Source organism: Rhinopithecus roxellana, chromosome 9 (genome assembly GCF_007565055.1).
Source record: "Rhinopithecus roxellana isolate Shanxi Qingling chromosome 9, ASM756505v1, whole genome shotgun sequence".
NCBI lineage: Eukaryota > Metazoa > Chordata > Mammalia > Primates > Cercopithecidae > Rhinopithecus > Rhinopithecus roxellana.
Window position 1 is genome coordinate 123,965,682 of NC_044557.1, and position 24,656 is coordinate 123,990,337.

Below are 24,656 nucleotides of genomic sequence, written 5' to 3' on the forward strand. Positions count from 1 at the left end.
GCCACCCTTTTCTGTTCGTACGTAGCTGGAGTGTTTGGTGGGTACGTTCTCAGAACAACAAAGTGGAGCTTTTAAAGGCTGTTCTGTAGGGTCCACAGCCTCGCCACCCCCAGCCCCTGCAGCGGCTTCTGAATGAATGGAATAAGCGACGGCGCCCTCTCCCCCACCCCGGCCCCGCCAACCCGGCAGGCAGGGATCCCCCGCGCCGGTTCTGGCAGAAGCGGTCCCGCAAGGCGGGGGGACTTTTCCGGGTGGGGGTGGGGGCCTTGGGACCACCTTTAGGGGCTTTTTCCCCATCCCCGGCCCCAATTCGCAGCGTTTCGCCGCCCAGGGCCCGCCGGGCTCCAAGCCCCTCTTCCCCAACCCGCGCGCTCAGGCCCCCGCCCTCCCAGACGGTGTCTCCGGACCCCGGGCTGAAGGGTGGGGGGTGCGGGGCCGGGAGGGGGGCGCGGGCGGCGGAGGGTGGCGGGAGGGGTGGGGCTGGGAAGCGGGAGGGCACGGGCGGGGCTGCGCGGCAGTCACGTGGCGCAGGACCGGGCGGGTACTTAGGGCCGGGGCTGGCCCAGGCTACGGCGGCTGCAGGGCTCCGGCAACGGCAGCGGTTCCGCGGCGCGCAGGCTGCAGACTCAGGCTCTCGGCAGCAGCGTTCGGTGAGTGCCGGGGGCGCGGGGTCACCGCGGCGGAAGTGACCTTGGCGGGGACGGTGCCAGCGGCCGCCGAGACGGGTTCTTCTGCGTCCCCGGTCGGGCCTAGGCGCGGCCCCGCGGCGTCCCTGGGGGCCGGCGGGGAGCCAGGACCCTCGGGACTGTCCCGGACGGGCGGGCGGGCTGGGGTGGGAGCCCGCGCGCTCCGAAGCGTCGACGAGAAAAGCAGAAAACAGCCCCGCCCGCCCCCTCCCCTCTGCTCCCCTCCCCTCTGCTCCCCTCCCCGGGCTGTGCGCGGGCCCCCGGCCCCCGGAGCGGGGACGCGGCCAGGAGCCCGAGGGGGGCGCCTGCGAGGAAGAGCTCGGCTCGGTCCGGAGGCTGCTGCCTGGGGATCGCGCTCCCAGAGCCTGGGCCTCGGTGTCCCCGGGACAAACTGCCGAGATGATCGCATCTGCCGGCGTCTATTTTCCGTTTATTTCCCCCTCGTTGCAGAGGATTTGCCTGGCCAACTTTCTGCTCAAGATCCCACACAATTCCTGGGACCCCAGAAGACAGGTCCTGTTGAAGAACAGGGATCTGGCACTGGGTGGGCTGGGCAGGAACCCGCACGGGGTTAAATCCATAAACAGGAAGAGAAACCAAGCTGCGAAACCAAGAGGCGAATGGGCGATTGGATGCCGGGTGGGGAGAAGGCCGGGGCGCTCCCTGCCCCTGGACTCCAGTAAAGGGAAACCGGGCAGAGTCCCTGGGGCCCTACCTCCCCCTCGGTTAGTAGCCCTGGAGGCCGGGGGGAGTTGGCCTCTGGGGAGCAGTGGGTGCCTGGGTGTGGGGCGCTGCAGGCAGGCTGCGGTGGGTGACCCAGGTGGAAGTGAATTGCACTTGGCTTCTTGGTGGGCCTCTGTCACCCCCTTCCCCAGACATTGAGGAAGCCAGCAGGCTGGCAAGGAAAAGGACACTAGCGCAGGCCCTACACCCCTCCTCCTAACGGAGGAGACACCCCCAAACCCACTGGAGAAGTGACGCTGTGGGGCTCAAAGGCAGACCTGGCACGTTTTTGTAGCCTGGAAAAACTGATCCCCACTGCCTCCCGCCGGAGGAGAGGATAGCTGAGATGCACCCTCTTTGAATCCAAACGTTCAGAAAGGTAAGGCGAGGAGGCCTAAGAGGGCGTTGGCTTGGTTAAGGGCTGCTGTTTCTCTTCCATAACATCGGTTTTTTTTTTTTTTTTTTTTTTTTGTGATGGAGTCTCGCTCTGTCTCCTAGGCTGGAGTGCAGTGGCGCAATCTCGGCTCACTACAACTTCTGTCTCCCAGATTCAAGCTATTCTCCTGCGTCAGCCTCCCTAGTAGCTGAGATTACAGGTGCCTGCCACCACGCCCAGCTAATTTTTGTATTTTTAGTAGAGATGAGTTTTAACCATGATGACCAGGCAGATCTCGAACTCCTGACCTCAGGTGATCCGCCTGCCGCGGCCTCCCGGTGAGTCACCATGCCTGGCCAAGAACTGTTTCTTGTTGGCTCTGGTGATGGTGACTTAGAACCAACCCGCCAGCTCCTGGAGAAAGGGGCTGGGCCGCCCAACCTGTGTAGCTTTCCCAAAGACAGAGTCAAACGTCTCCTGGAGAGCAGAGGCTTCCCCTCCTTTTTGGTCATTTGTCCCCCAGCTGGGGTACCCTCTGGTGGAAAGGCACAGGTCTCTTGGCCCAGGTGGCAACGCAGACCAGACCCGGCCCTGGCACAGCTCTCGCCCCAACAGCTCTCCTGGATGTTGGCTCAGGACAGCCCTGTTGTCAACTGGTCAGGTGGTGAGGGGTGGCAGCCCTTTGGCTCCAGGTTGAAACTGCCCATGTGGTGCTGATTTAGCAGTTGGGTGAGGCTCTTCTTGTGGGCAGGTTCTTTTCTTTCCCTGGCTGCTGCACCTGGGAGTTGGAAGAGAAGTTGCACCCATTTTAGGGATAACAGATATTTTCTGTTGCTCTTGGTTGGACTGGAAAGTGAAGGGAGGTCACGTTTCAGGGGTGCCTTGGGATGTCTGTTGGTGATGTTCTCTTTCTTTTTTTTTTTTTTCCTTTTTGTGGAGAACGGGGTCTTGCTATATTACCCAGGCAGGTCTCGAACTCCTGGGCTCAAGCTATCCTCCCGCCTTTGCCTCCCTGAGAGCTGGGATTACAGGCGTGAGCCACCGCGCCCGGCTCTTTTTTTTTTTTTTTTTTTTTTTTTTTTTAAAGACAGACTTTCCCTCTGTTGCCCAGGCTGGAGTGCAGTGGTGCGATCTCAGCTCACTGCACCCTCCACCTCCCAGATTCAAGCAATTCTCCTGTCTCAGCCTCCCAAGTAGCTGGGATTGCCGGTGCCCATCACCACACCTGGCTTTTTAAAAAATTATTTTTAGTAGAGACGGGGTTTCACTATGTTAGCCAGGCTAGTTTTCAAACTCCTGACCTCAGGTGATCCGCCTCAGCCTCCCAAAGTGGTAGGATTACAGGCGTGAGCCACCACGTGGGGGTGGGGGTGATTTTCTTAAATCTGTTAATGAGTTATGGTTGTGTAGAATAATACACCTTCCTTTTGAGATATGGACTGAAACATTGAGAGGGAGGAGTTACAGGCATGCCACTTCTTATCCTTTTCTCTCTCTTTTTTTTTTTTTTTTTTTTTTTGAGGCGGAGTCTCTCTCTCACCCAGGCTGGAGTGCAGTGGCAAGATCTCAATTCACTGCAACCTCTGCTTCCTGTGTTCAAGCGATTCTCCTGCCTCAGCCTCTTGAGTAGCTGTGATTACAGGCATGCGCCTCCACACCCAGCTAATTTTTGTATTTTTAGTAGAGATGGGAGTTTCACCACGTTGGCCAGGCTGGTCTGGAACTCCTGACCTCGTGATCTGCCCACCTCGGCCTCCCAAAGTGCTGGGATTACAGGTATGAGCCACTGCGCCCGGTCTGCTGCCTCTTTTTGATGGCCTGGTGTAAGGAAATTATTGGAAAAATGTGCTGTTGAGTGATATTTACTGGGCACTTCCACATGGTACATGTAAAGGGAGATGGTTGGGGTGACAGGCAGTTTAGTCTAGCGGAGGCATCTGCAGATGTGTTGTGCCTCTGGGATATCAGGGTGGCAGGGAGCAGTCTCTATGTCTGGTCCCAGGCTGCCTGAGAAAGAGTGTGTGGGAGGCAAACCTTGCGCCCTGGCATGGTTGTTAAAGTTTATATTTACCCTAGCTTGTGTGGGGTAGGAGATTTAGGGATCAAATTCCACTCTGTGTTTAGACTTTTTTTTTTTTTTTTTTTTTGAGACAGAGTCTCACTCTGTCACCCAGGCTGGAGTGCCGTGGCACAGTCTCAGCTCACTGCAACCTCCACCTCCCAGGTTCAAGCAGTGCTCCTGCCTCAGCCTCCCGAGTAGCTGGGATTACAGGCACGCACCACCATGCCTGGCTACATTTTGTATTTGTAGTAGAGACAGGGTTTCACCATGTTGGCCAGGCTGGTCTTGAACTCCTGACCTCAAGTGATCCCCTGCCTTGGCCTCTCAAAGTGTTGGGATTACAGGCGTGAGCCACTGTGCCCAGCCGTGTGTTTAGACTTTTAACTAATCTCGTTTTTAGCTTCAAGCCTTATCCTCCGCCTCTACAGACCACTCCTGTGCCTGTTTACTGGTCCTTCCAGGGGCCATTGTATTCCCTGTCTGCTGCTCCTCTTTTGGATTCTCCTGCACATTTTTTTTGTTCATTCATTCATTCATTCATTCATTCATTCATTGTTTGATTCATGACAGGGTCTTGCTTTGTCTCCCAGGCTGGTGTGCAGTGGTGCGACCATGGCTCACAGCAGCCTCGGCCACCCAGACTTAAGCGATCTGGTTCCCACCTCAGCCTCCCAAGTAGTAAGTAGCTGGGAGCACAGGCAGTGCCCAGCTTTTTTTTTTTTTCTTTGTAGAGATAGGGTCTCCGTGTTGCCAGGGCTGCTCTGAAACTCCTGGTTTCAGGTGATCCCCTTACCTCCTCCCACTTGGGCCTTCCAAATGCTGGGATTATAAGGCATGAGCCACTTCCAGGCCTTTTTGTACTTTTAAAACTCTGCATCAGTGTATAAACAATGTTTAAGTTTATATGACTTCAGTTCCACTACATGGATCCTTTTTCACTCACAGTTGTGAGATTTATTTCTGTTGATACATCCAATTCTAGTCCATTTGTCTTAAGTGCCCAGTGTGTTTATCTACTGCGGGACAGTTATGTTATTTCGTTTTCACTGTTATCCCGTGCTACAGGAAATATCCTGTGTCTCCCAGATGCTTAGAAGGGTTTCTGCAGGGCAAATGCAGGAGAGCTTGTTCTGGGTCCTGAGGTATGTTCATCTTCCATCTTGCTGGATGTTGGCAAAGGGTTCTCCAGTGTGGTTGCATCAATTTACACGCCCAGCAGTGTGCAGAGTTCCTGTTCCTCACATTTACCAACACTAGATACTACCAGACTTTGATTTTTGCCAATCTGATGGATTTGAAGTTGTACCCTTATTTTAATTTCATGACCAGAAATTCAAATTTAATCTTTGCCATAGGAAAACATTAACTCACTTATGCCTAGTGTTCCATTATTGGATCACTAAGCATGTGGGAGTTTTTACATCATACTGCTCAAGGTCATCACCAAGGTCTGATGTTTTTACTCAGCAGCAATTCAAAAAGTTGCAACCTCTGGCATAAATGGGTTAATGAGTGACATTTTTCCCGTTTTTATTGTTGGTCAGTGATGGTGTATGTGCTGGTTTTTTTCTTTCTTTTTTTATTTGAGACGGAGTCTCGCTCTGTCGCCAGGCTGTAGTGCAGTGGCATAATCTCGGCTCACTGCAACCTCCACCTCCCAGGTTCAAGCGATTCTCCTGCCTCAGCGCCCTGAGTAGCTGGGATTGCAGGCGTGTGCCACCACACCTGGCTACTTTTTGTATTTTTAGTAGAGACAGGGTGTTGCTATGTTTGTCAGGCTGGTCTTGAACTCCTGACCTCATGATCTGCCCGCCTTGGCTTCCCAAAGTGCTAGGATTACAGGCCTGAGCCACTGCCAGCCTATTTAATTTTAAATTTTAATTTTCTAAATAGAGATGGGGTCACTATCCTACCCAGACTGGTCTTAATCTCCTGGATTCAGTTGATCCTACCACCTTGGCCTCCCAAAGGGTCAGAATTATAGATGTGAGCCACTGTGCCCAGCCCAGAACTGATGTTTTGTAAATGCTGGGTGCTGAGAAGGATGTGTGGCTGGCAGTCTTGACTGTGTTATCTGTCTTTACCAGGCCAGTAACTTCTTTGGTCTGGTCATCAAGATAATCTAGCATCACCAGCAAGCTTGCGTGGAGGAGGATGGGACCAGTGTGGCCAAGATGGTAACGGGAGCAGTAGAGAGCCCTGTAGAAGACATCTAGATATTCTGCCCTAAGAGACCTGGAGGGCTGGGCTGTTTCATGACCCTCTGACCTGCTGACCTGGATTCCGGCAGAATGTGCACACACACATAGTCACACAGCTTCCTGGCTTGCGCAAGTCCTGGGAGGGCGGTGCCAGCCACAGGCTTCTCCCATTCGAGGGTTGGAAGCGTATATCAAACCACATCAGAGTGCTGGGGGCTACCTGCCACCCATTCCCAACCCACCTAGCCCTCCTGGTGTTTGGGACGTGCTTTGCTTTGGCAGTCAAGACAGCAGAACAAATCAACTTTTGAGGCCTTGTCACTGAGTACAATTGCCATTATTTTTCATCCAAATTAGGATACTTCTGAAAATAGAAATGATGACTCTGGGACAGCAAATGTTGGCTGTCCTATGTATAAGGAGATGACTTTTCACCCTCCCAGTGACTGAGGAGGTTTCTCCCAGATGGCACTGCTCTGAGCCTGGTGCAGGGTAGGCACTTTCAAAAGAGTGTCTCCTTCTGTCTTCCATCAGCCTTGTGAGATGAGTATCTGTTCCCAGGGCCCCAAGGGAGGAAAACAGGACCTTGCTGGATCCGAGAGCTAGGCCTTTTTGTGGCTCGCCTTCGTGTCAGCCAGGGCCTCAACTGCCCTGGTATCATCTCGCCTGTGGTTGAATTAGGGAACCGCCGTGTTCTGCAACTGGAGAGACACAGAACACTAATCTCATTGCAATCTCAAAGGATCCCTAAAAGCTTTTATAAAGCAGGCCCAAGGTCCTTTGGTATCCAATGCAGAATGATGAATGCATTGGCTCTGTCAGCCTCTGAGCAAGTCAGTAACAGAACTAGGGAGCAAAAGCTTTCAGAACTTTCTAAAACATTGACTAACCAAATTGTCTTGTTTCCAGTCAACAACAACAACAAATCAACTGCTGAGGGCCTTCCTAGTGTCTGCTATTTCAAGCATACGGTAGTCATTTTGTCTGCAGGATGTGGGGTTGCTGTGGCTGACCTTGTACAATATTCCACTCATGGGTGTCTTCAGGCCCATGGAGAGCAGCTTGCGTGGGCTGGCCCTGCAGCACCTGGTTTGCATATAGGTGGGCAGCCTGGTTCAGGTGAGAGAGGTGGAGTGGGGCTTCTCTGCTTCTCCTGGTTCCCTGGAAGCCTCCAAGGCTGATGAGCATCGCTGCTGCCTCTGCCCACCTGCGTGCTGGGTGGGTTTTCTGACGGGTTTTCAATTGCTCGGGGGCTAAGGCTGCAGGGAGCCCGCTCCATGGGACAGATGGGCCCCTGGTGCCCGTTCATCAGGAGACCGATGAGACCGAGGCCTGAGAGCCCTTTGGATTTCGTTTTTGTCCTTAATTTAATCATAAGCCAAGAATCTGCTAAACACCGTTCCATTAGGGGAAAAGACATAACACATCAGAGGCCACAGCAAGGCCGTGATTCCTACTCAAAAAGGAAAGCTCTCCAGGGTCTCCTCTGGGTCACTCCAGAGCGCACCTGAGGTCAGCACACTCCCACCCAGTGCAGGTCCGCTCCAGCGTTGAGGTACGTCTGGCAGATTGAAGTAGGGGAAGATGAAACTCGCCAGTCTTGTTTTGTGGGTGCACTTAAGTGGTCGAAACTTCAGGAGCAACTGCCGTTATTAGCAGGGAGCGCCAAGACTAGTTTTTGTAAGAGAGAAAGAAAGTTCCCTGGGAAGGTCTTACTGAGCCTTCACAGTCTCCCACCTTTCCACTGTTCCGCTGCTCTTAGCCGCTCGGCTGGCCTATAAAGCACAGTCTTCATTTGTGGCTTCTGGCAAAATGTAGGCACTCGACTTTTGATTTTTTTTTTTTTTCTTTTTGGAGGCGGAGTTTTGCTCTTGTTGCCCAAGGCGGAGTGCAATGTCGCGATCTCGGCTCACTGCAGCCTCCAACTCCTGGTTCAAGCGATTGTCCTGCCTCAGCCTCCTAAGTAGTTGGGATTATAGATGCATGCCACAACGCTCGGCTAATTTTTTGTAATTTTAGTAGAAATAGGATTTCACCATGTTAGCCAGGCTGGTCTCGAACTCCTGACCTCAGGTGATCCACCTCCTTGGCCTCCCAAAGTGCTGGGATTACAGGTGTGAGCCACTGCGCCCAGCCAACTTTCCATTCTTTAGAGCTAATGATGAGAGGAGCCAGCAGTATATTCACAGCATCAGTGAACGTGGAAGAGCAAAAGACTGCATGAGAGATTTGCTAAGAATTCTTTCACTTTTTTTCTCTCTCAGCCAGGAGCTAGCAACTTGGCTTATTTGGAAATTTTAGGTGTACATGTCCTGTCTCCTTAAATCCTTTGCAGATTTAGAGTGCAGTCTACCTGAGGGCTGTGACCATGTAAGAAAGCTTTTTCTTTTTTTTTTCTTTTTTTCCTGAGAGAGTCTCATTCTGTCACCCAGGCTGGAGTGCAGTGGTGCAATCTCGGCTCGCTGCAACCTCTGCCTCCTGGGTTCAAGCAATTCTGCCTCAGCCTCCTGAGTAGCTGGGATTATAGGCACCACCACCACGCCTGGCTGATTTTTGTATTTTTAGTAGAGACAGGGTTTCACCATGTTGGCCAGGCTGGTCTTGAACTCCTGACCTTGTGATCCACCTGCCTCAGCCTCCCAAAGTGCTGGGATCACAGGCGTGAGTCACCATGTCTGGCCTCTTTTTTTTTTTTTTTTTTGAGACGGAGTCTCCCTCTGTTGCCCGGGTTGGAGTGCAGTGGTGTGATCTCAGCTCACTGCAACCTCCACCTCCTGGATTCAAGTGATTCTCCTGCCTTAGCCTCCCAAGTAGCTGGGATTACAGGCACCCACCACCATGCCTGGCTAATTTTTGTATTTTTAATAGAGACAGGAGTTTCGCCATGTTGGTCAGGGTGGTCTCGAACTCCTGACCTCAGGTGATCCACCTGTCTCGGCCTCCCAAAGTGCTGGGTTTACAGGCATGAGCCACTGTGCCCGGGCGGAAAGCTTTCTTTTTCGAGCTTGGTGGCAGCCCAAAACTGATTAAGGATGTCAGGACTTAATACCTCCTGTGACTTAGCAGCACCTCCTCTCCTTTGACTTTTCATTCCACCTCCTTCCAGGATCTCAAGGTCCCTATTTGTCCTGGGAGCGGCTTCAGGGTCATCTGGGGTGCTGTTAAGGTGCTCTGGTTGATAGTCTCCTGGCCACGCGCTCTTTTTGGCACGTGATAACATTCTACAGATCTAGAGTGGAGCATCCTTTCACATAAGCACTCCGCAGGTATGGAGAGAGAGGATATGAGGAGCACCCTTTTTTTTTTTTTTTTTTTTTTTTTAACCCAAAGATTAACTTGGAAAAGGGGCAGAGGGGTGCAGTGGAACCCAAGTCTGCCCAAGCAGCCCGGCTGACCATAGTCTAGAGATGCATCTGCTTGCAGTTGTTCTTCCACTAGCCCACATCCTGGAAAGAGTTCTTGTGGCACGCAAGAGTTCACATCCTTCCCTCATGAAATAAGGACTTTGTGTTCATCATCTCTTGTAAGAAGCAGAGCAGAAAGCACAGAATTAAGAAATAAAAGGGAAGTGTGTGCCTATACAAAGGGAAGTGAAAGCGAGTTGCTGTCCCACGCAAAGACCCTGGAACCTGTCAGCAGCCCAGCTTGTCATTTTCACCATTCGCATTTGTCCAGAGTGAGATTTGCGTTGTTGTGGAGAGAAAGGCGCCTGTTGCATGATGGAGTGGGGTTGTCACTGCTCTCAGGACCTCTGTGCCTGGCTTCACACTTTTTGGGTTCTCAGCAGTCTTGGGACCCTCAGAGTGGAAGCATTTTTGGATATTAAATGCTGGGGTTAATTGAAGTTAAGAGCTTGTTTTACTGGCCCTGCAGCACCTGGTTTGCATATAGGTGGGCAGTGCGGGGAAGGACCTGTGAGTGGCCAGCCTGGTTCAGGTGAGGGAGGTGGAGTGGGGCTTCTCTGCTTCTCCTGGTTCCCTGGAAGCCTCCAAGGCTGATGAGCATCGCTGCTGCCTCTGCCCACCTGCGTGCTGGGTGGGTTTTTCTTTTCTTTTTTTTTTTTTTTTGAGACGGAGTCTTGCTCTGCCACCCAGGCTGGAGTGCAGTGACCGGATCTCAGCTCACTGCAAGCTCCGCCTCCCGGGTTTACGCCATTCTCCTGCCTCAGCCTCCCGAGTAGCTGGGACTACAGGCGCCCGCCTCGTCGCCCGGCTAGTTTTTTGTATTTTTAAGTAGAGACAGGGATTCACCGTATTAGCCAGGATGGTCTCGATCTCCTGACCTCATGATCCGCCTGTCTGATGGGTTTTCAATTGCTCACACCTATAATCCCAACACTTTGGGAGGTCAAGGCAGGCAGATCACTTGAGTCCAGGAGTTTGAGAACAGCCTAGGTAACATAGCAAAACCCCATCTCTACAAAAAAATATAAAAGTTAGCTGGGTGCAGTGTGCATGCCTGTAGTCCCACCTACTTAGGAGGCTGAGGGGAGCAGATCTCTTGAGCCCTGGAGGCAGAGGCTGCAGTGAGCCATGATCGTGCCACTGCACTCCAGCCTGGGCAACAGAGTGAGATCCTGTCTCAAAACAATAACAAATAAGCAAATGAACTTTCTTTTCATTTAGACTCTTCTCGGCGTTGGGGACCTATTGGAATAGGTTTAGTGTGAACTGAGGGCTAGAAGTGGTGGAGGAAGAGAAGAGAGGGAGGGAACAGAGCCCACTGGAGCAACTGCCCTTCCTACCTTATCGTTGCACACCAGGCGTGTGCTGGCGCTTTAGTCCTCAGTTCATTCTTGACAGCCACCTGAGACGTGGTGGTTACTAGCTCCATTTTACAGGTGGTGAAACTGAGGCTTGGGGAAGGTCAGACCCCAAGGGTGCCATTTAGTCAGTGGCATAGCCAGATCCAAATGCAGGTCTCCTGACTCCAAGTGCAGGGCTCATTTTATCAGCCAGTTGCAGCAGGCTGGCGGCCCCTTGAACCCCAACCTGGATGCCATGTGGGAGGAGCAGAGAAGCCAGGAACACCACAGCCCTGGGCCAAAGTGCGGGACTGAAAGAACTTCCCAGCGCTCAGCCTGGGACTAGTGGAACGGGCTGGACCCTGGGGCTGGCGGTGGTGGCCCCAGGGAGCCTGGGAATGAGTAGGGAGCACAGGCAGGTGTGGGAGGGCCTGGGAACCATGGAAAGAAGGGTGGGTTCAGGGAAGTTGCCCACTAGTGAAGTGGCGAGGGGGCCCTGTGGGACTCCAGGGAATAGCTGTGGCAGGTTGTCCTCCAGGAGCTGAGAGCCATCGGACATGGCAGCTGCCTGTGTTCTCAGCCACCACAGAGCATCACAGCTGCCTCTGCCCACCTGCGTGCTGGGCGGGTTTTCTGACGGGTTTTCAATTGCTCACACCTATAATCCCAAAGAAATCTTGGTTTAAAAATTCAAGTTGCCATAGAAACTCTCCCATCCTCGACTTAGCTTATTATTTAAAATAACATCTCTACAGCACAAAAGCCCCCGGGGACATCCGAGGACACTCCTGTCTGCCCACGAGACACGCTCACCTCACAGTGTGGAGGCTGTATGGGTCACTGACACGCAGGACCACGTGAGATGCTGCCTACCCACGAGTCGCAGAAAAGGGGAAGATTATTAAGAAAGTCACTAAGGGCCAGGTCCAGTGGCTCATGCCTGTAATCCCAGCACTTTGGGAAGCTGAGGCAGTCAGATCCCTTGAGGCCAGGAGTTCGAGACCAGCCTGGCCAACATAGCGAAACCCCGACTGTACTAAAAAAAACCAGACGTGGTAGCACAGGCGTGTAATCCCAGCTACTCAGGAGGCTGAGGCACAACAATCACTTGAACCTGGGAGGTGGAGGTTTCAGTAAGCCAAGATGGCGCCTCTGTACTCCATCCAGCATGGGCCACAGAGCCAGATTCCTGTCTCAAAGTCACTAGGGAGGAAGCCTCATTGGTGGGAAGGAAATGCTGTAAGGAATCATTAAACCAAATGTCCTTTTATCAGTTTGGTGGCTCAGGGCCTTTGAGTAACACCGCCAACTATTTTTCCTAGAAGAAACGAAGCTGAAATAATAGGAACATAGTCACTTTTTTTTTTTCTTAAAAGTAAGAGTATGTTGTGAAAAAAAAGTCTTCCCGCTGCAGTGACCGACAACTGCACATCGTCCTCGGCATTTCGCGTGTAGTAGCAGGAGTGTGCTTGCATGTGTAGATTGTTGAGGGTCAGATGCTTATGGTCCTCGGTCACCCACAGCTTGTTTTTTCACCACTTAACACTGGGACTTGGGGCATTTTTACTTTGTTAGTACAATAGAATTTACTTCAACTAGTTGCTTTTTTATTTTTATTTTATTTATTTATTTTGTTGTTATTGTTTTTAGATGAAGTCTCGTTCTGTCACCCAGGCTGGAGTGCAGTGGTGCAATCTCAGCTCAGTGCAACCTCCACCTCCTGGGTTCAAGCAATTCTACTGCCTCAGCCTCCCCGGTAGCTGGAATTACAGGTGTGAGCCACCACGCCTGGCTCATTTTTGTATTTTTAGTAGAGACGGGGTTTCACCATGTTGGCCAGGGTGGTCTTGAACTCCTGACCTCAGATGATCCGCCCACCTTGGCCTCCCAAAGTGCTGGGATTACAGGCATGAGCCACCGCGTCCGGCCTATTTTTATTTTTATTTTTATTTTTGAGATGGAGTTTTGCTCTCGTTGCCCAGGCTGGAGTGCAATAGTGCGATCTCGGCTCGCTGCAACCTTTGCCTCCTGAGTTCAAGCAAATTCTCCCGCCTCAGCCTCCCGAGTAGCTGGGATTGCAGGCATGTGCCACCACGCCTGGCTAATGTTTTTGTATTTAGTAGAGACAGGGTTTCACCATGTTAGGCTGATCTTGAACTCCTGACCTCGGGTGGTGCACCATTGTGCCTGGCCAACTAGTTGCTTTTTTAATGGTTGCTTCATATTCTATTTAACCACTTACTATAATTTAACAATTACTCTGTTACTAGATACTTGCTTTATTTCTGGTCTTTTGCTAATGCAAAAATTATTTAGCGAGCACTCGTGTGCATGTATCTTTGCATTTTGTGGGATACATTTCTAAATGTCAGGTTGCCTAGTCCCAGGACACGCAGATTTAGAAACTGGTGGGCATTGCTGTAGATTAAGGAAAGGAAGCCTAAAGTGTATGTTAGTACTGCTTTGTCAGTTTTTGTTTTAAAGAGACTTTTCAGTTTAATGCAAGCATTTTCCTCTTAAGGCTATGTTTTCTGTCAATCCTAGGCTTTCCTCCAGCATTACTTTAAAAAAAAAACTTTATTTTCTTTAGAGATGGGGGTCTCACTATGTTGTCAAGGCTGGTCTTGAACTCCTGGCCTCAAGTGATCCACTTGCCTTGGCCTCCCAAAGTACTGGGGTTATAGGCCCATTTTTAAAAGGGCATTGATTTTTTTCATAAAACCTTTATAATTAAGATCTGTGGGCCGGGCACAGTGGCTCACACCTGTAATCCCTGCACTTTGGAAGGCCGAGGTGGGTGGATCATGAGGTCAGGCATTCGAGACCAGCCTGGCCAAAATGGTGAAATCTTGTCGCTAAAAATACAAAAATTAGCTGGGCATGGTGGCACGCACCTATAATCCCAGCTGCTCAGGAAGCTGAGGCAGGAGAATCGCTTGAACCCAGGAGGCGGAGGTTGCAGTGAGCCAAGATCATGCCATTGCACTCCAGCCTGGGTGACAGAGCAAGACTCCGTCTCAAAAGTCTGTGTTGCATGTGGTACTTTTTGTGTGTGAGGAGTCCAGTGTGAAGGTTTAGCCTTCAGCCAGCCACTTGTCCAAGCACTGTCCTGTTTCCTCTCTGGCCCCACCTAGGTACACTGACTCCTCCATGGAGGAGGTGCTTCCGAGTGGTCTGTTGGGTCCTCTGCTGATGGGCATCACCCAGCGTTTTATAATACATTTGCTGCCCCAGAGGGCCGGGCTCCCATCAGAGCTATTTTCCACTGGCTGGGTGCGGTGGCTCACCCTTGTAATCCCAGCACTTTGGGAGGCCAAGGCCCGAGGTCATGAATTCGAGACCAGCCTGGCTAACATGGCAAAACCCTATTTCTACTAAAAATACAAAAATTAGGTGCATGTGGTGGCGCACACCTGTAATCCCAGCTGCCTGGGAGGCTAAGACATGAGAATTGTTTGAACCTGGGAGGCAGAGGCTGTAGTGAGCCAAGATCGTGCCACTGCACCCCAGACTGGGTGACAGAACAAGACCGTGTCTCAAAAAAAAAAAAAAAGTTTTTTCCAGAGCCATCTTGCTGTCCTCATGTGTTTATTCTCGCAGATGAATTGTTGCTTAAGCAACAATGCAGTTTCAATTGTTCTTCAGATAGAATCCACTATGTTCCAGTCAGTTTGTTAGGCACTAACACCACAGTCCTGTGACTTTCATGTTGACCTGTGACCTGTGGGAGGTAGAGCACCTCACCCACCCACAGAAGCCCCTGGAGTGAGGGACAGGAGCCCCTGCCTCACCCATCTCCCCACGCTGCGGTTCTCCCCAGCCCTGGGTGCAGGCGCCCAGGAGACATGTATTGCTTTTGTCGAGCTACTTGCTTAGGAGGGTGACTCAGAGTTCAAGCTGGAAAGCACTGGCTTGTGACTCATGAGCCAGTCCCAGATCAAAGGGCTGAGGCATCAAGGTGAGAATTTTCCTTCCCAGAAGCCTCATCTCTGCAGCCAGAAGCAGAGCCCTTGGCTGACTGGAAAAACCAGAGAGGCCCCGGGAGTGGGAAGATGGCCAGCCCAGCCCCACCTCTCAGCCTCCACCTCCACCAGCCCACGCCAAGCTTGTTTGTCTGTGTCCTGTGAAAACTAGGACTCCTGTCTTTTCTTACATTTCTTTTCTAACTTTTCTTACATTTCCCTGTCCCGTGGGTGTTTCACTTAGGGCGTAATGACACACACAGGCTCTTCACTGTTTCGTGTCACTTACTTGGGCAAGTCTCTCAAGCTGTTCTACAAATCCATGCAAAGGCCGTTTAAAAATAGTAGAGCAGGCCCTGGACTCGGTCTAGTCCAGCACAGCCCTTTGGCTTTCTCTCCTGGCTCTGGCCGCCTGGCCCCCGGGGACACACACGAGGTCATGGCATGCTGCAGGCACCAGGGCAGGGAGGCGGGGAGCCCATGGGTACCTCAGCTCCTCAGAGTTCTGCGCCTGGGCCAGGACGAGCACGGGGGTCCACTGATGCCTGAGACGGTGCCCGTGTGTGTGTGAGCCTTTGACCCACATAACAGAGAAGTGCCCTGATGCCCTCTGTCCTCTCCAGGTGGATCTAGGATCCGGCTTCCAACATGTGGCGGCTCTGGGCCTCCCTCTGCTGCCTGCTGGCGTTGGGCGATGCCCAGAGCAGGCCCTCTTTCCATCCCCTGTCGGATGAGCTGGTCAACTATGTCAACAAACGGAACACCACGTGGCAGGTAGGCTGTGGGGCTGCATCCTGCGTATGTCCCCTCCCAGGTCGGTCTGTGCACACTGACTCCAGGGATGGGGAGCTGACTCTCACTGTGGCCCGCAGAACATTATGTCCTGGACCGTTGAACAGCCCTGACCCCGGGTCACAGCGGCTCTGGACCACGCCTGCCTCCTCTGTCCCATACCCCATATGTGTGCATGAGTGTGTGTGCATGTGTATGAATGTATGGTTGTGTGCACGCGGAGGTGTGTGGGGGAGTAGGTGAGATTTGGAAGTGTTCAAAACCAGCTAGCCCCTGTGACGCCCGCCATGGCAGAGTGGCAGTTCATCATCCTGCCTCTGATTCCCTTTGTCTCTGTCCAGCTCTGACCCTGGGACTGAAAACCTGGAATGAAGAGTGAGCCATGTTGAGGGCCAGAGAGGGTCTCTGATTGTCAGCAAATGGGAGCAGAACAGGGGAGGCACCCACTCTGCCTGTGTGTCACTCTGGGCTGTTCCCCACTGCCCCCCAACCCATGTGCCCTTGAGCTGGGTAGGGCCCCTGGCTTTCCCTGGGTTGGACCTGGTGTGTGGGCAGTGTGCCCATCCACCACTATCCCAGGAAACCCCTCAGTCAGTGGGTGACTCTCTTCCAGGCCGGGCACAACTTCTACAACGTGGACGTGAGCTACTTGAAGAGGCTGTGTGGCACCTTCCTGGGTGGGCCCAAGCCTCCCCAGAGGTGAGTGCCCGCTCCTCCACACCACTGTAATGTGAGTGGCGGGCGTTGGTTTGGGGCAGTGGGAAGTGGGAGAGTGAAGGCCTCTGGCATCCGCAGGGCTCATGCCACCCAGGGCTACTGACACCGCTTGAGGTACAGCACTTGTCTCGTCTTTTCATTTTTGTATTATTTGCTTTTTCTTTTTATTTTATTTTTTCTTTCTCAAGTTATTAGTAGAGAAGATGCTGGTGCTTTCTTTTGTTTTGGAGAGAGTCTCTCACTCTGTCACCCAGGCTGGAGTGCAGTGGCGCCATGTTGGCTCACTGCAACCTCTGTCTCCCGGGTTCAAGCGATTCTCGTGCCACAGCCTCCTGAGTACCTGGGGCCACAGGCCAGCACCACCATGCCCAGCTAATATTTGTATTTTTCGTGGAGACTGGGTTTTGCCATATTGGCCAGGCTGGTCTCAAACTCCTGGCCTCAGCAAGTGACCTGCCCCCATCAGCATCCCAGTGGGATTACCAGCATGAGCCACCTTCAGTGTTTTCTGGTGCGCTTCTCCAAGGTGTCTCAGCCCTAGATGTGAGAGACTAGGTCTGGGTCTCCACTATGTGGGCAGACTCAATCTTGAGTAATTTAAGGAAAATCTAAGAAAAGCCAGATAAGGCCAAGTACAGTGGCTCTACTAAAAATTCAAAAATTTGCCAGGCATGGTAGCGGGAGCCTGTAATCCCAGCTACTCAGGAGGCTGAGGCTGGAGAATTGCATGAACCCGGGAGGCGGAGGTTGCGGTGAGCCAAGATCGCACCGCTTCCCACGTGAGGATGGGGTAGTTAAGTTGCGGGACACTGCCTTCTGCACAATGGGGATGATATGAGAAATGATGAGAGGATCCTGGGCAGATGTTGAGGCAGGAGAGCGGGGCAAGAAACACTATCTGGACTGGATAAACTCATTTAAAAATGAGTTTATTATTTGTGGATAAACTCATTCAAAAAATCCATTACATAAGCCTAGGAAGAAGCATACAACATCGCAAGTCAGACCAGGCATGGTGGATCACGCCTGTAACCCTAGCACTTTGGGAGGCCGAGGCGGGCAGATCGTTTTAGGCCAGGAGTTTAAGACCGGCCTGGCCAACATGGTGAAACCCCATCTACTAAAAATGCAAAAATTATCTGGGCGTGCTGGTGCATGCCTGTAATCCCAGCTACTCAGGAGGCTGAGGCACCAGAATCACTTGAACTCAGGAGGCAGAGGTTGCAGTGAGCAGAGATCTCACCACTGCACTCCAGCCTGGACGACAGTGAAATTCTGTCCGGCCCGCCCCCCATCCCCAAAGAAAAAATCACTAGTTGCGTTGAGCAATAGAATTTCCTTTGGTTCTGTGAAAGTCCCAGGGACACCTGCCTGCAGCCTTCTCCTGCGTGTCTTGTGCTCACTTCCTTTCTAGGGGACTGTGGCCCAGCCACAGTGACTGCTCTTAAACCAAGGGGCCTTTGCAGGGACTGGGGAGGGAGTTGTGGGATGAGAGCTTGTAATGAAGACTTCCTTTATCCAGAGTTATGTTTACCGAGGACCTGGAGCTGCCTGAAAGCTTCGATGCACGGGAACAATGGCCACAGTGTCCCACCATCAAAGAGATCAGAGACCAGGGCTCCTGTGGCTCCTGCTGGGTAAGGCCCTGCTGGTCAGCGGGGGAAGGGCTGGAGAGAGAGGAAGCAGCAATGGGGAGTCTTGGGGGATTCGGGGTGGGGACAACTCTGACAAGGCAAGTTGTAGAAACTTCCTGAGTCCCGTTTTCCATCAATACAAACATCACAATCTCTCTGGCCATGAATTATGGCAAGGATTAGGCGGAATGGCGGGCAGAGCATCCTGCAGATTGCGAGTCCACGTGTATGGGCGGCGAAGACGCTCCCTTCCCCTGACACGCTGCCCCGTCCACAAATACCAGGAGCTCTCATCACTACTCTGCTTCAAGAACGCGTCCCTTTAGTGTCAGCGAGCTGCCTTCATTTTGTCACTTAATTGTGGTAAAATACACGTAACAGAAAATTTAATAATCTTAGCAATTTTCTTTTCTTTTTATTTATTTATTTTTTGGAGATGGAGTCTTGCTCTGTCACCCAGGCTGGAGTGCAGTGGCGGGATCTCGGCTCACTGCAGCCTCTGCCTCCTGGGTTCAAGCGATTCTCCTGCTTCAGCCTCCCCAGTAGCTAAGACTACAGGTGTACGCCACCACACCCAGCTGATTTTTGTATTTTTAGTAGAGACGAGGTTTTGCCATGTTGGACAGGCTGATCTCAAACTCCTGACCTCAGTTGATCTGCCCTCCTCCGCCTCCCAAAATGCTGGGATTACAGGCGTGAGCCACCACACCCGGCAGCTGTTTTCAAGTGTACAGTTCTGTGGCATTAAGGACATGCACAGTGTTGCTCAGCCATCACCAATCCCCCAGCCCCTGGTGACCCCCGCCCTACACCCTGTCTCTGAATTTGACTCCTAGGGACCTCATACAAGTGGGTCACACAGTATTTCTTTTCTGGGTGAGCTGTGTTTTTTGTTAAGAAAAAAACATGGCCAGGCACGGTGGCTCACGCCTGTAATCTCAACACTTTGGGAGGCTGAGGTGGGCAGATCACCTGAGGTCAGGAGTTTGAGACCAGCCTGGCCAACATGGTGAAACCCTGTCTCTACTAAAAATACAAAACAGCTGGGTGTAGTAGCGGGCGCCTGTAATCCCAGCTGCTCTGGTGGCTGAGGCAGGAGAATTGCTTGAACCCAGGAGGCGGAGGTTGCAGCGAGCCGAGATTGCACCACTGCATTCCAGCCTGAGCAACAAGAGTGAAAACTCCACCTCCAAAAATAAAAATAAAAAAGTGAAAAACACACACATACAAACTAAAACTACACATTTTACACATTTCAGAAATGACCCGAGTTCCCAGGCGGAGGATCACGGTGGTGGTTCTCTTGCTTTAAAAGCTGAGTTGGGCAGATGTCAAGGCAGGAGAGTGGGGCAAGTGGCTCATCATGCCTCTAATCCCAGTGCTTTGGGAGGCCGAGGTGGGCAAATCACTTGAACCGAGGAGTTCAAGACCAGTCTGGCCAACATAGCAAGACCCCATTTCTACCAAAGAAAATGAAAGCTGAGTTTGAGCCCCAGGAGCCTCCCCTGGTGTTGAGAGATCAGTTGCCCACAAGGTCTGAGGTGCCCCTGTGGGCCTTTGAGGGGACCGCTGCGGAGGGCCCAGCCCGAATGTGGCAGCCTCATGCGGTGGGACTCGTTCCTACAGGCCTTTGGGGCTGTGGAAGCCATCTCCGACCGGATCTGCATCCACACCAATGCGCACGTCAGCGTGGAGGTGTCGGCGGAGGACCTGCTCACCTGCTGTGGCATCATGTGTGGAGACGGGTGAGTCAGGCTGTGCTTCCACAGTGGGTTTACTGCTGAGAGACCCTGGGCCCCGGCTTCTCAGTGGAGGGGACTTGGAGGACTTCTGGGACTCCTGCGAGTCAGAAGTGTTTCAGGGAGACTCCGGGAGTCTGGCAGCCAGGGCCCGGCATGGCTGCTGCTTCCTGGGAGGTGCCTGAACCAAGGCTGGCCCAGCAGAACTGTCTGAGGGGTGGTGTCCCAGCAGAACAGACAGTCTCAGAAAATGTGGTGGAATGTCTGACCCCTGGCCTGGTTTGTGTCATCGCATGTTCCTTTTTCCTGCTTGGGGAAGCACTCTGGGGCATTTCCTTATGCGTAGTTAAGGAGGATGGAGCCACCTTAACAGCAAGGTGGTGGCCCAGAACTTCCCAGCCCAGCCTCACCTTGGTTCTGCAGTAGTGGTGTTCGCCCGCAGCTGCAGATCTGAAACACCTGAGGACTTCAAACATGTGCCTGGGCCTCTCCCCAGACTAGTTAAATGAGAATCACTGGTGATTCGCATTTCAGAGAACTGGTGGTTCTCTCCTAAGAACCACCAGTGGGTGGTTTTTCGTAAGTACCTCAGGGAAGTTTCGTGTCTGCTCAGTTGAGAATCACTGTTCTACCTGGAAGGACATGAACAGGAGAACCTCCTGTCTCCTCCAGGATCTCTGTGGGCAGGGGTGGGGCTGGGGGTTATTTCCTGCAAGCTGTGCTAATCTAGGAAGAGTCCCTTGGAGGGTCTGGTGTCTGGGAGGGCTGCTGCACCACTTGCTGAAGGTGGGGGCGGGTCCACGAGTGACCTCGGGCACTCGGGTGGCACGCAGTGGTCTGGAGAGCAACTAGTCCTTTTGGAGGTTTTCACAAGAGCCTGTCTTTTCAGCTGCAATGGCGGCTATCCTGCTGGAGCTTGGAACTTCTGGACGAGAAAAGGCCTGGTTTCTGGTGGCCTCTATGACTCCCACGTAGGTCAGTGTCTCCCCTCGGCCCCTTTCTGGCCAGATGGATTGTTTAAGCAGTTAACCATCGTGGCTTTATTTGCCTTTATAAAGTGGAGCTTGAGACAGGGCCGGGTGAAAGGTGCGAGCAGGTGAACAGGCCTCTGGCAGGACCTGCCTGGCATCCATGCTGCAGGCACGAGGCTGGCCTTGCCCCAGGTCTGCCTGTCCCAGTGGGGCTTCTTGGTGGGGGCTGTAGGTTGACTCCACTTTCTCCCGGGTCCCATCAGGGTGCAGACCGTACTCCATCCCTCCCTGTGAGCACCACGTCAACGGCTCCCGGCCCCCGTGCACGGGTGAGGGTGATACCCCCAAGTGTAGCAAGATCTGCGAGCCTGGCTACAGCCCAACCTACAAACAGGACAAGCACTACGGTAAGGGGCCTGGCCACGGCCGCGTGAGGCTGGGGAGCTGCTGCATCCTTCCCTACGCTGCAGGGAAGAGGTCAGGGCTGAGAAGCCGTGGGGTCCAGGAACCCTAGGATGGGGAAGGAAAGGGAAATGATGCCGTCTTGCCAGGGGAAGCAGCACACTCTCCACTTGCTGTCTGTTCCACCCTGAACTCAGCCTCAGCCCTCCCAAGCTGGAAGGGACCAAAGCCCTCATTTTACAGGGGAGTGGCATGTCCTGGAGTCCTGGGGTATCCTGGCCTCTTCCAGGGCCGCATGCTCACTGTTCCCTTCTCCCACTTCTGAGCTTCCAGCCCCAGCCCCGTCCTTACTCCCTCAGGGGAGCCTTCCTCGAGCTCCCCTGGCTGGGCAAGTCCCCTTAGACGCACAGTCTTCCCCTGGAGGCCACCAGAAATCAGTGACTGGCTGATGGTGGCACAGCACGAGGCACGGTCACCGCCCTCCCCAACCGCCAGCTTGGTTTATTTTCCAGGATACAATTCCTACAGTGTCTCCAATAGCGAGAAGGACATCATGGCCGAGATCTACAAAAATGGCCCCGTGGAGGGAGCTTTCTCTGTGTATTCAGACTTCCTGCTGTACAAGTCAGGTGCGTGCTGAGAACAGTGGAGGCTCATGCTGACCCTCCAGGGGAGGGGAGCCCAAGGGGCCAATAGGACTTGATTGGGGTAGGCAGGCAAGGGGCTGGGGAAGAGGCTGTGAGGGGCCTCCTGCACAGGCTCACTCCTCTGTGGACCAGGCTGGCTCCTCTCCTCACAGTCTGTCTCTCCACCTGCTGTGCCACCACACAGAGAATTCCGGAGGCCTCTCCCAGGCCCTCTGGGCTAGTTCCTTCCCATCCCTTAGAGTCCAGCTCACATGTGTTTTCTGTGGAAGCGCCTCCCTCCCTGGCGGCTGACCATGCCTGCCCTCGCCTTCATGGCTTTGCGTTGCTTTACCAGCGTGTTCCCGTTATAACAGCAGGCCTTTCGTGTCTGCACTGGGTGGCACGTTTTCTTCATCTTTGTCTTTGCAAAGGCCTAGATCATGCCTCACACCAGTGGATGAACACACAGGGAGGACCTTGCCCTGGGCAGTGCTGTAGGGACTCGAACCAAGGAATCTGGACAGTCCCCATCCCCAAGTCCTGTCTTAGAAATCCCTTGCTCCAGATGAACAGTCTGCTGACCGCATCGATCTCATTAATATTTTGCTAGATGGGAAACTCCAAAGCTCTCAGCTCTTATAAAACAACAGTTTGACAAGGGAAGATGATTCTGGCAAGAAAAAATGACTGTAAAGATGGTAGTTCTTAGCACAGTCCTTGCCCATATTATTAAAAGATGCGTTTCCACTTTGATGGTGATTTCCCTACCACAGGAGAGCCTGGTTGGGCAGCCCTGAGCCCCTTAGCTGGTATCTTTCCCATCAGCTAGCACTGGCCGCCACCAGCCCGCCCTTCTCCCTCACCTCTCCGGGGTGTACCTGGAGCAGCTGTTAAACCTCTTTAAGCCGTGTAACCCTTTTGAGAAACCCTTGCTTACATGGAATCCCAGTATATAGAACAGATGAATCTGTCGTCTAACGTTAAATGTTTTACAAACTAGAATGTATTAGAAATTCTATTTTTAAAGACAACCAACAAGCACATTTTGTAGGAATCTATTTTAATATTTACTCAACAGGTTTGAGTGTGTTGGGCCTTCAGAAATGTATTTAATATTTCCCAGTGTTGTAACCCTGGAGCCTTCTGATGGAGCAGCAGGGTCCCTCTGGAAGCTGTTTGTCCTGCCCGGAGGGTGACCAGCGGAGTGTGGGGGGTACTGTGGGGTGCGGGCCAGTGGCCTGGTCTTGGTCTCAGCCGGTTCTTTTCAGGAGTGTACCAACACGTCACCGGAGAGATGATGGGCGGCCATGCCATCCGCATCCTGGGCTGGGGAGTGGAGAACGGCACACCATACTGGCTGGTTGCCAACTCCTGGAACACTGACTGGGGTGACAATGGTGAGTGGCGGCCCCTTCCTGTCGAGAACAGGGAATTGTGAGCCACACACAGTGCCCGTCTCGGCTTTCTCTGTTATACCCGCTGCACAGCCTCAAACCCTGGACCTAAGGCCAGGCTGTGAGCTCCTCCTATGTGCCAGGCACCCAGGAGTTTCCTTTTGCTACAAGGGCAGACTCTGAGCAGCTTCAGAGCCCATGCCTGCCACAGTTCCCACAGCATCGAGCCAGATGCTGTGATGGGGGCGGTGACCGGGCAGGAGGGTTGTCAGCGGAGGTGTGCCCCACGGCTGCCTCCAGAAGCCTCATGGTGCTGAGGGCTGTGCTACTGGGCAAACAGCAGGAGCTGCCAGGGATTGGTGACTTACTCCCAGGTCTTTTAGGGATGAGTCTGAATATATTGATTGACCCTTGTCACACTTCAAAGGCACCTTACTTTTTATTCCCAGGCTTCTTCAAAATCCTCAGAGGACAGGATCACTGTGGAATCGAATCAGAAGTGGTGGCTGGAATTCCACGCACCGATCAGTACTGGGAAAAGATCTAATCTGCTGTGGGCCTGTCCTGCCAGGCCTGGGGGAGTTTTCCCTGAATACAGTCAGGGACGGGGGTGAGATGGGGGTAGAAATGCCTTTTATTCTTTGAGTTCACGTAAGATACAAGTTTTAGACAGGGCGTGAAGGACTGGACTGGCCAAACCTCACATCAGCCATCAGAGCTGTCTTCCAAGGAGACACATCCCAAATCCTGACTACATCGCAGCCTGTGGTTACAGTGCAGACAGACAGGCCATGTGAGCCACTGCTGCCAGCAGAGAGCGTCCTCCCCTACAGACCAGCGCCATAGGGAGTGCCTGCTGCCCCAGCTGACTGCGGCCCCTCCCCGATCCATCCATCTCCAGGGAGCAAGACAGAGACCCAGGAATGGAAAGCGGAGTCCCTAACAGGATGAAAGTCCCCCCATTAGTTGCCCCCAGTACCTCTGAGCAAGTAGCTTTCCACATTTGCTACAAGATCAGAAGAGAGATGGTGTTGGGAGCCCTTTGGAGAACGCCACATTCTCCCAGACCCCCCCGCATCTATCGAGTTTGCAATGTCACAACCTCTCTGATCTTGTGCTCAGCATGATTCTTTTTTAATAGAAGTCTTCTCTTTTGTGCACTCTGCTAATCATGTGGGTGAGTCGAACAGCTGGGAGCACCTGTGCTAGTTTTACAGATTGCCTCCTAATGGTGCGGCTCAAAACGAAACCAAGTGGTGATGACTTGTTTCTGACCCACTGATCTCTACTACCACAAGGAAACTAGTTTAGGAGAAACCAGCTTTTACTGTTTTTTAAGAATTACTGCTTCACCCTGTCAAGTTAACAAGGAATGCCTGTGCCAATAAAAGGTTTCTCCTTCAACTTGAAATCGACTCTGGTGGGATCTCAGAGATCATTTGTCACTGCCTATAGACTTGTGGCTGCTGTCTGTCCTCATCCCTGCAGAGAATTACGTCCTGGAACTGCAGGTTCTTGCGACTCTTGGGACCTCATCTTAACTTCTCGCTGCCCCAGCCATGCTTTCAAGCATGGCATCCCTCCCTCTTAGTTCCCTGGCATCCTCATCCGCCTTCTCTGTAAGTCC

The 24,656-nt window shown here is 52.7% G+C and overlaps 1 protein-coding gene across 3 annotated transcripts; it reads left to right on the top strand.

The window, feature by feature from the left end:
• The first annotated feature begins 516 nt into the window (after positions 1 to 516).
• CTSB (cathepsin B) lies at positions 517 to 24,442 on the top strand. Of its 3 annotated transcripts, none has more exons than XM_030937405.1 (10): positions 517 to 650; positions 15,378 to 15,528; positions 16,160 to 16,245; positions 17,786 to 17,900; positions 19,524 to 19,642; positions 20,526 to 20,611; positions 20,871 to 21,014; positions 21,522 to 21,638; positions 22,904 to 23,032; positions 23,479 to 24,442. In XM_030937405.1, the coding sequence occupies exons 2-10, from the start codon at positions 15,403 to 15,405 to the stop codon at positions 23,574 to 23,576; spliced, it is 1,020 nt and encodes a 339-aa protein (XP_030793265.1). In that variant the 5' UTR covers positions 517 to 650; positions 15,378 to 15,402; the 3' UTR covers positions 23,577 to 24,442. The 3 variants fall into 3 exon arrangements, with proteins under 3 accessions (XP_030793265.1, XP_010382895.1, XP_030793266.1); XM_010384593.2 differs by lacking the exon at positions 517 to 650 and adding an exon at positions 1,770 to 1,788; XM_030937406.1 differs by lacking the exons at positions 517 to 650; positions 15,378 to 15,528; positions 16,160 to 16,245; positions 19,524 to 19,642 and having other exon boundaries at positions 17,827 to 17,900.
• The last annotated feature ends 214 nt before the right edge of the window (positions 24,443 to 24,656 follow it).

Bases quoted from the DNA above. Each gene is read 5' to 3' on its own strand.
- CTSB (XM_030937405.1), top strand. From the start codon at position 15,403: ATGTGGCGGCTCTGGGCCTCCCTCTGCTGCCTGCTGGCGTTGGGCGAT. The intron at 16,246-17,785 runs GTGAGTGCCCGC...TCCTTTATCCAG, and splicing joins GGGCCCAAGCCTCCCCAGAG to AGTTATGTTTACCGAGGACC. The intron at 21,639-22,903 runs GTGCGTGCTGAG...GGTTCTTTTCAG, and splicing joins CTTCCTGCTGTACAAGTCAG to GAGTGTACCAACACGTCACC.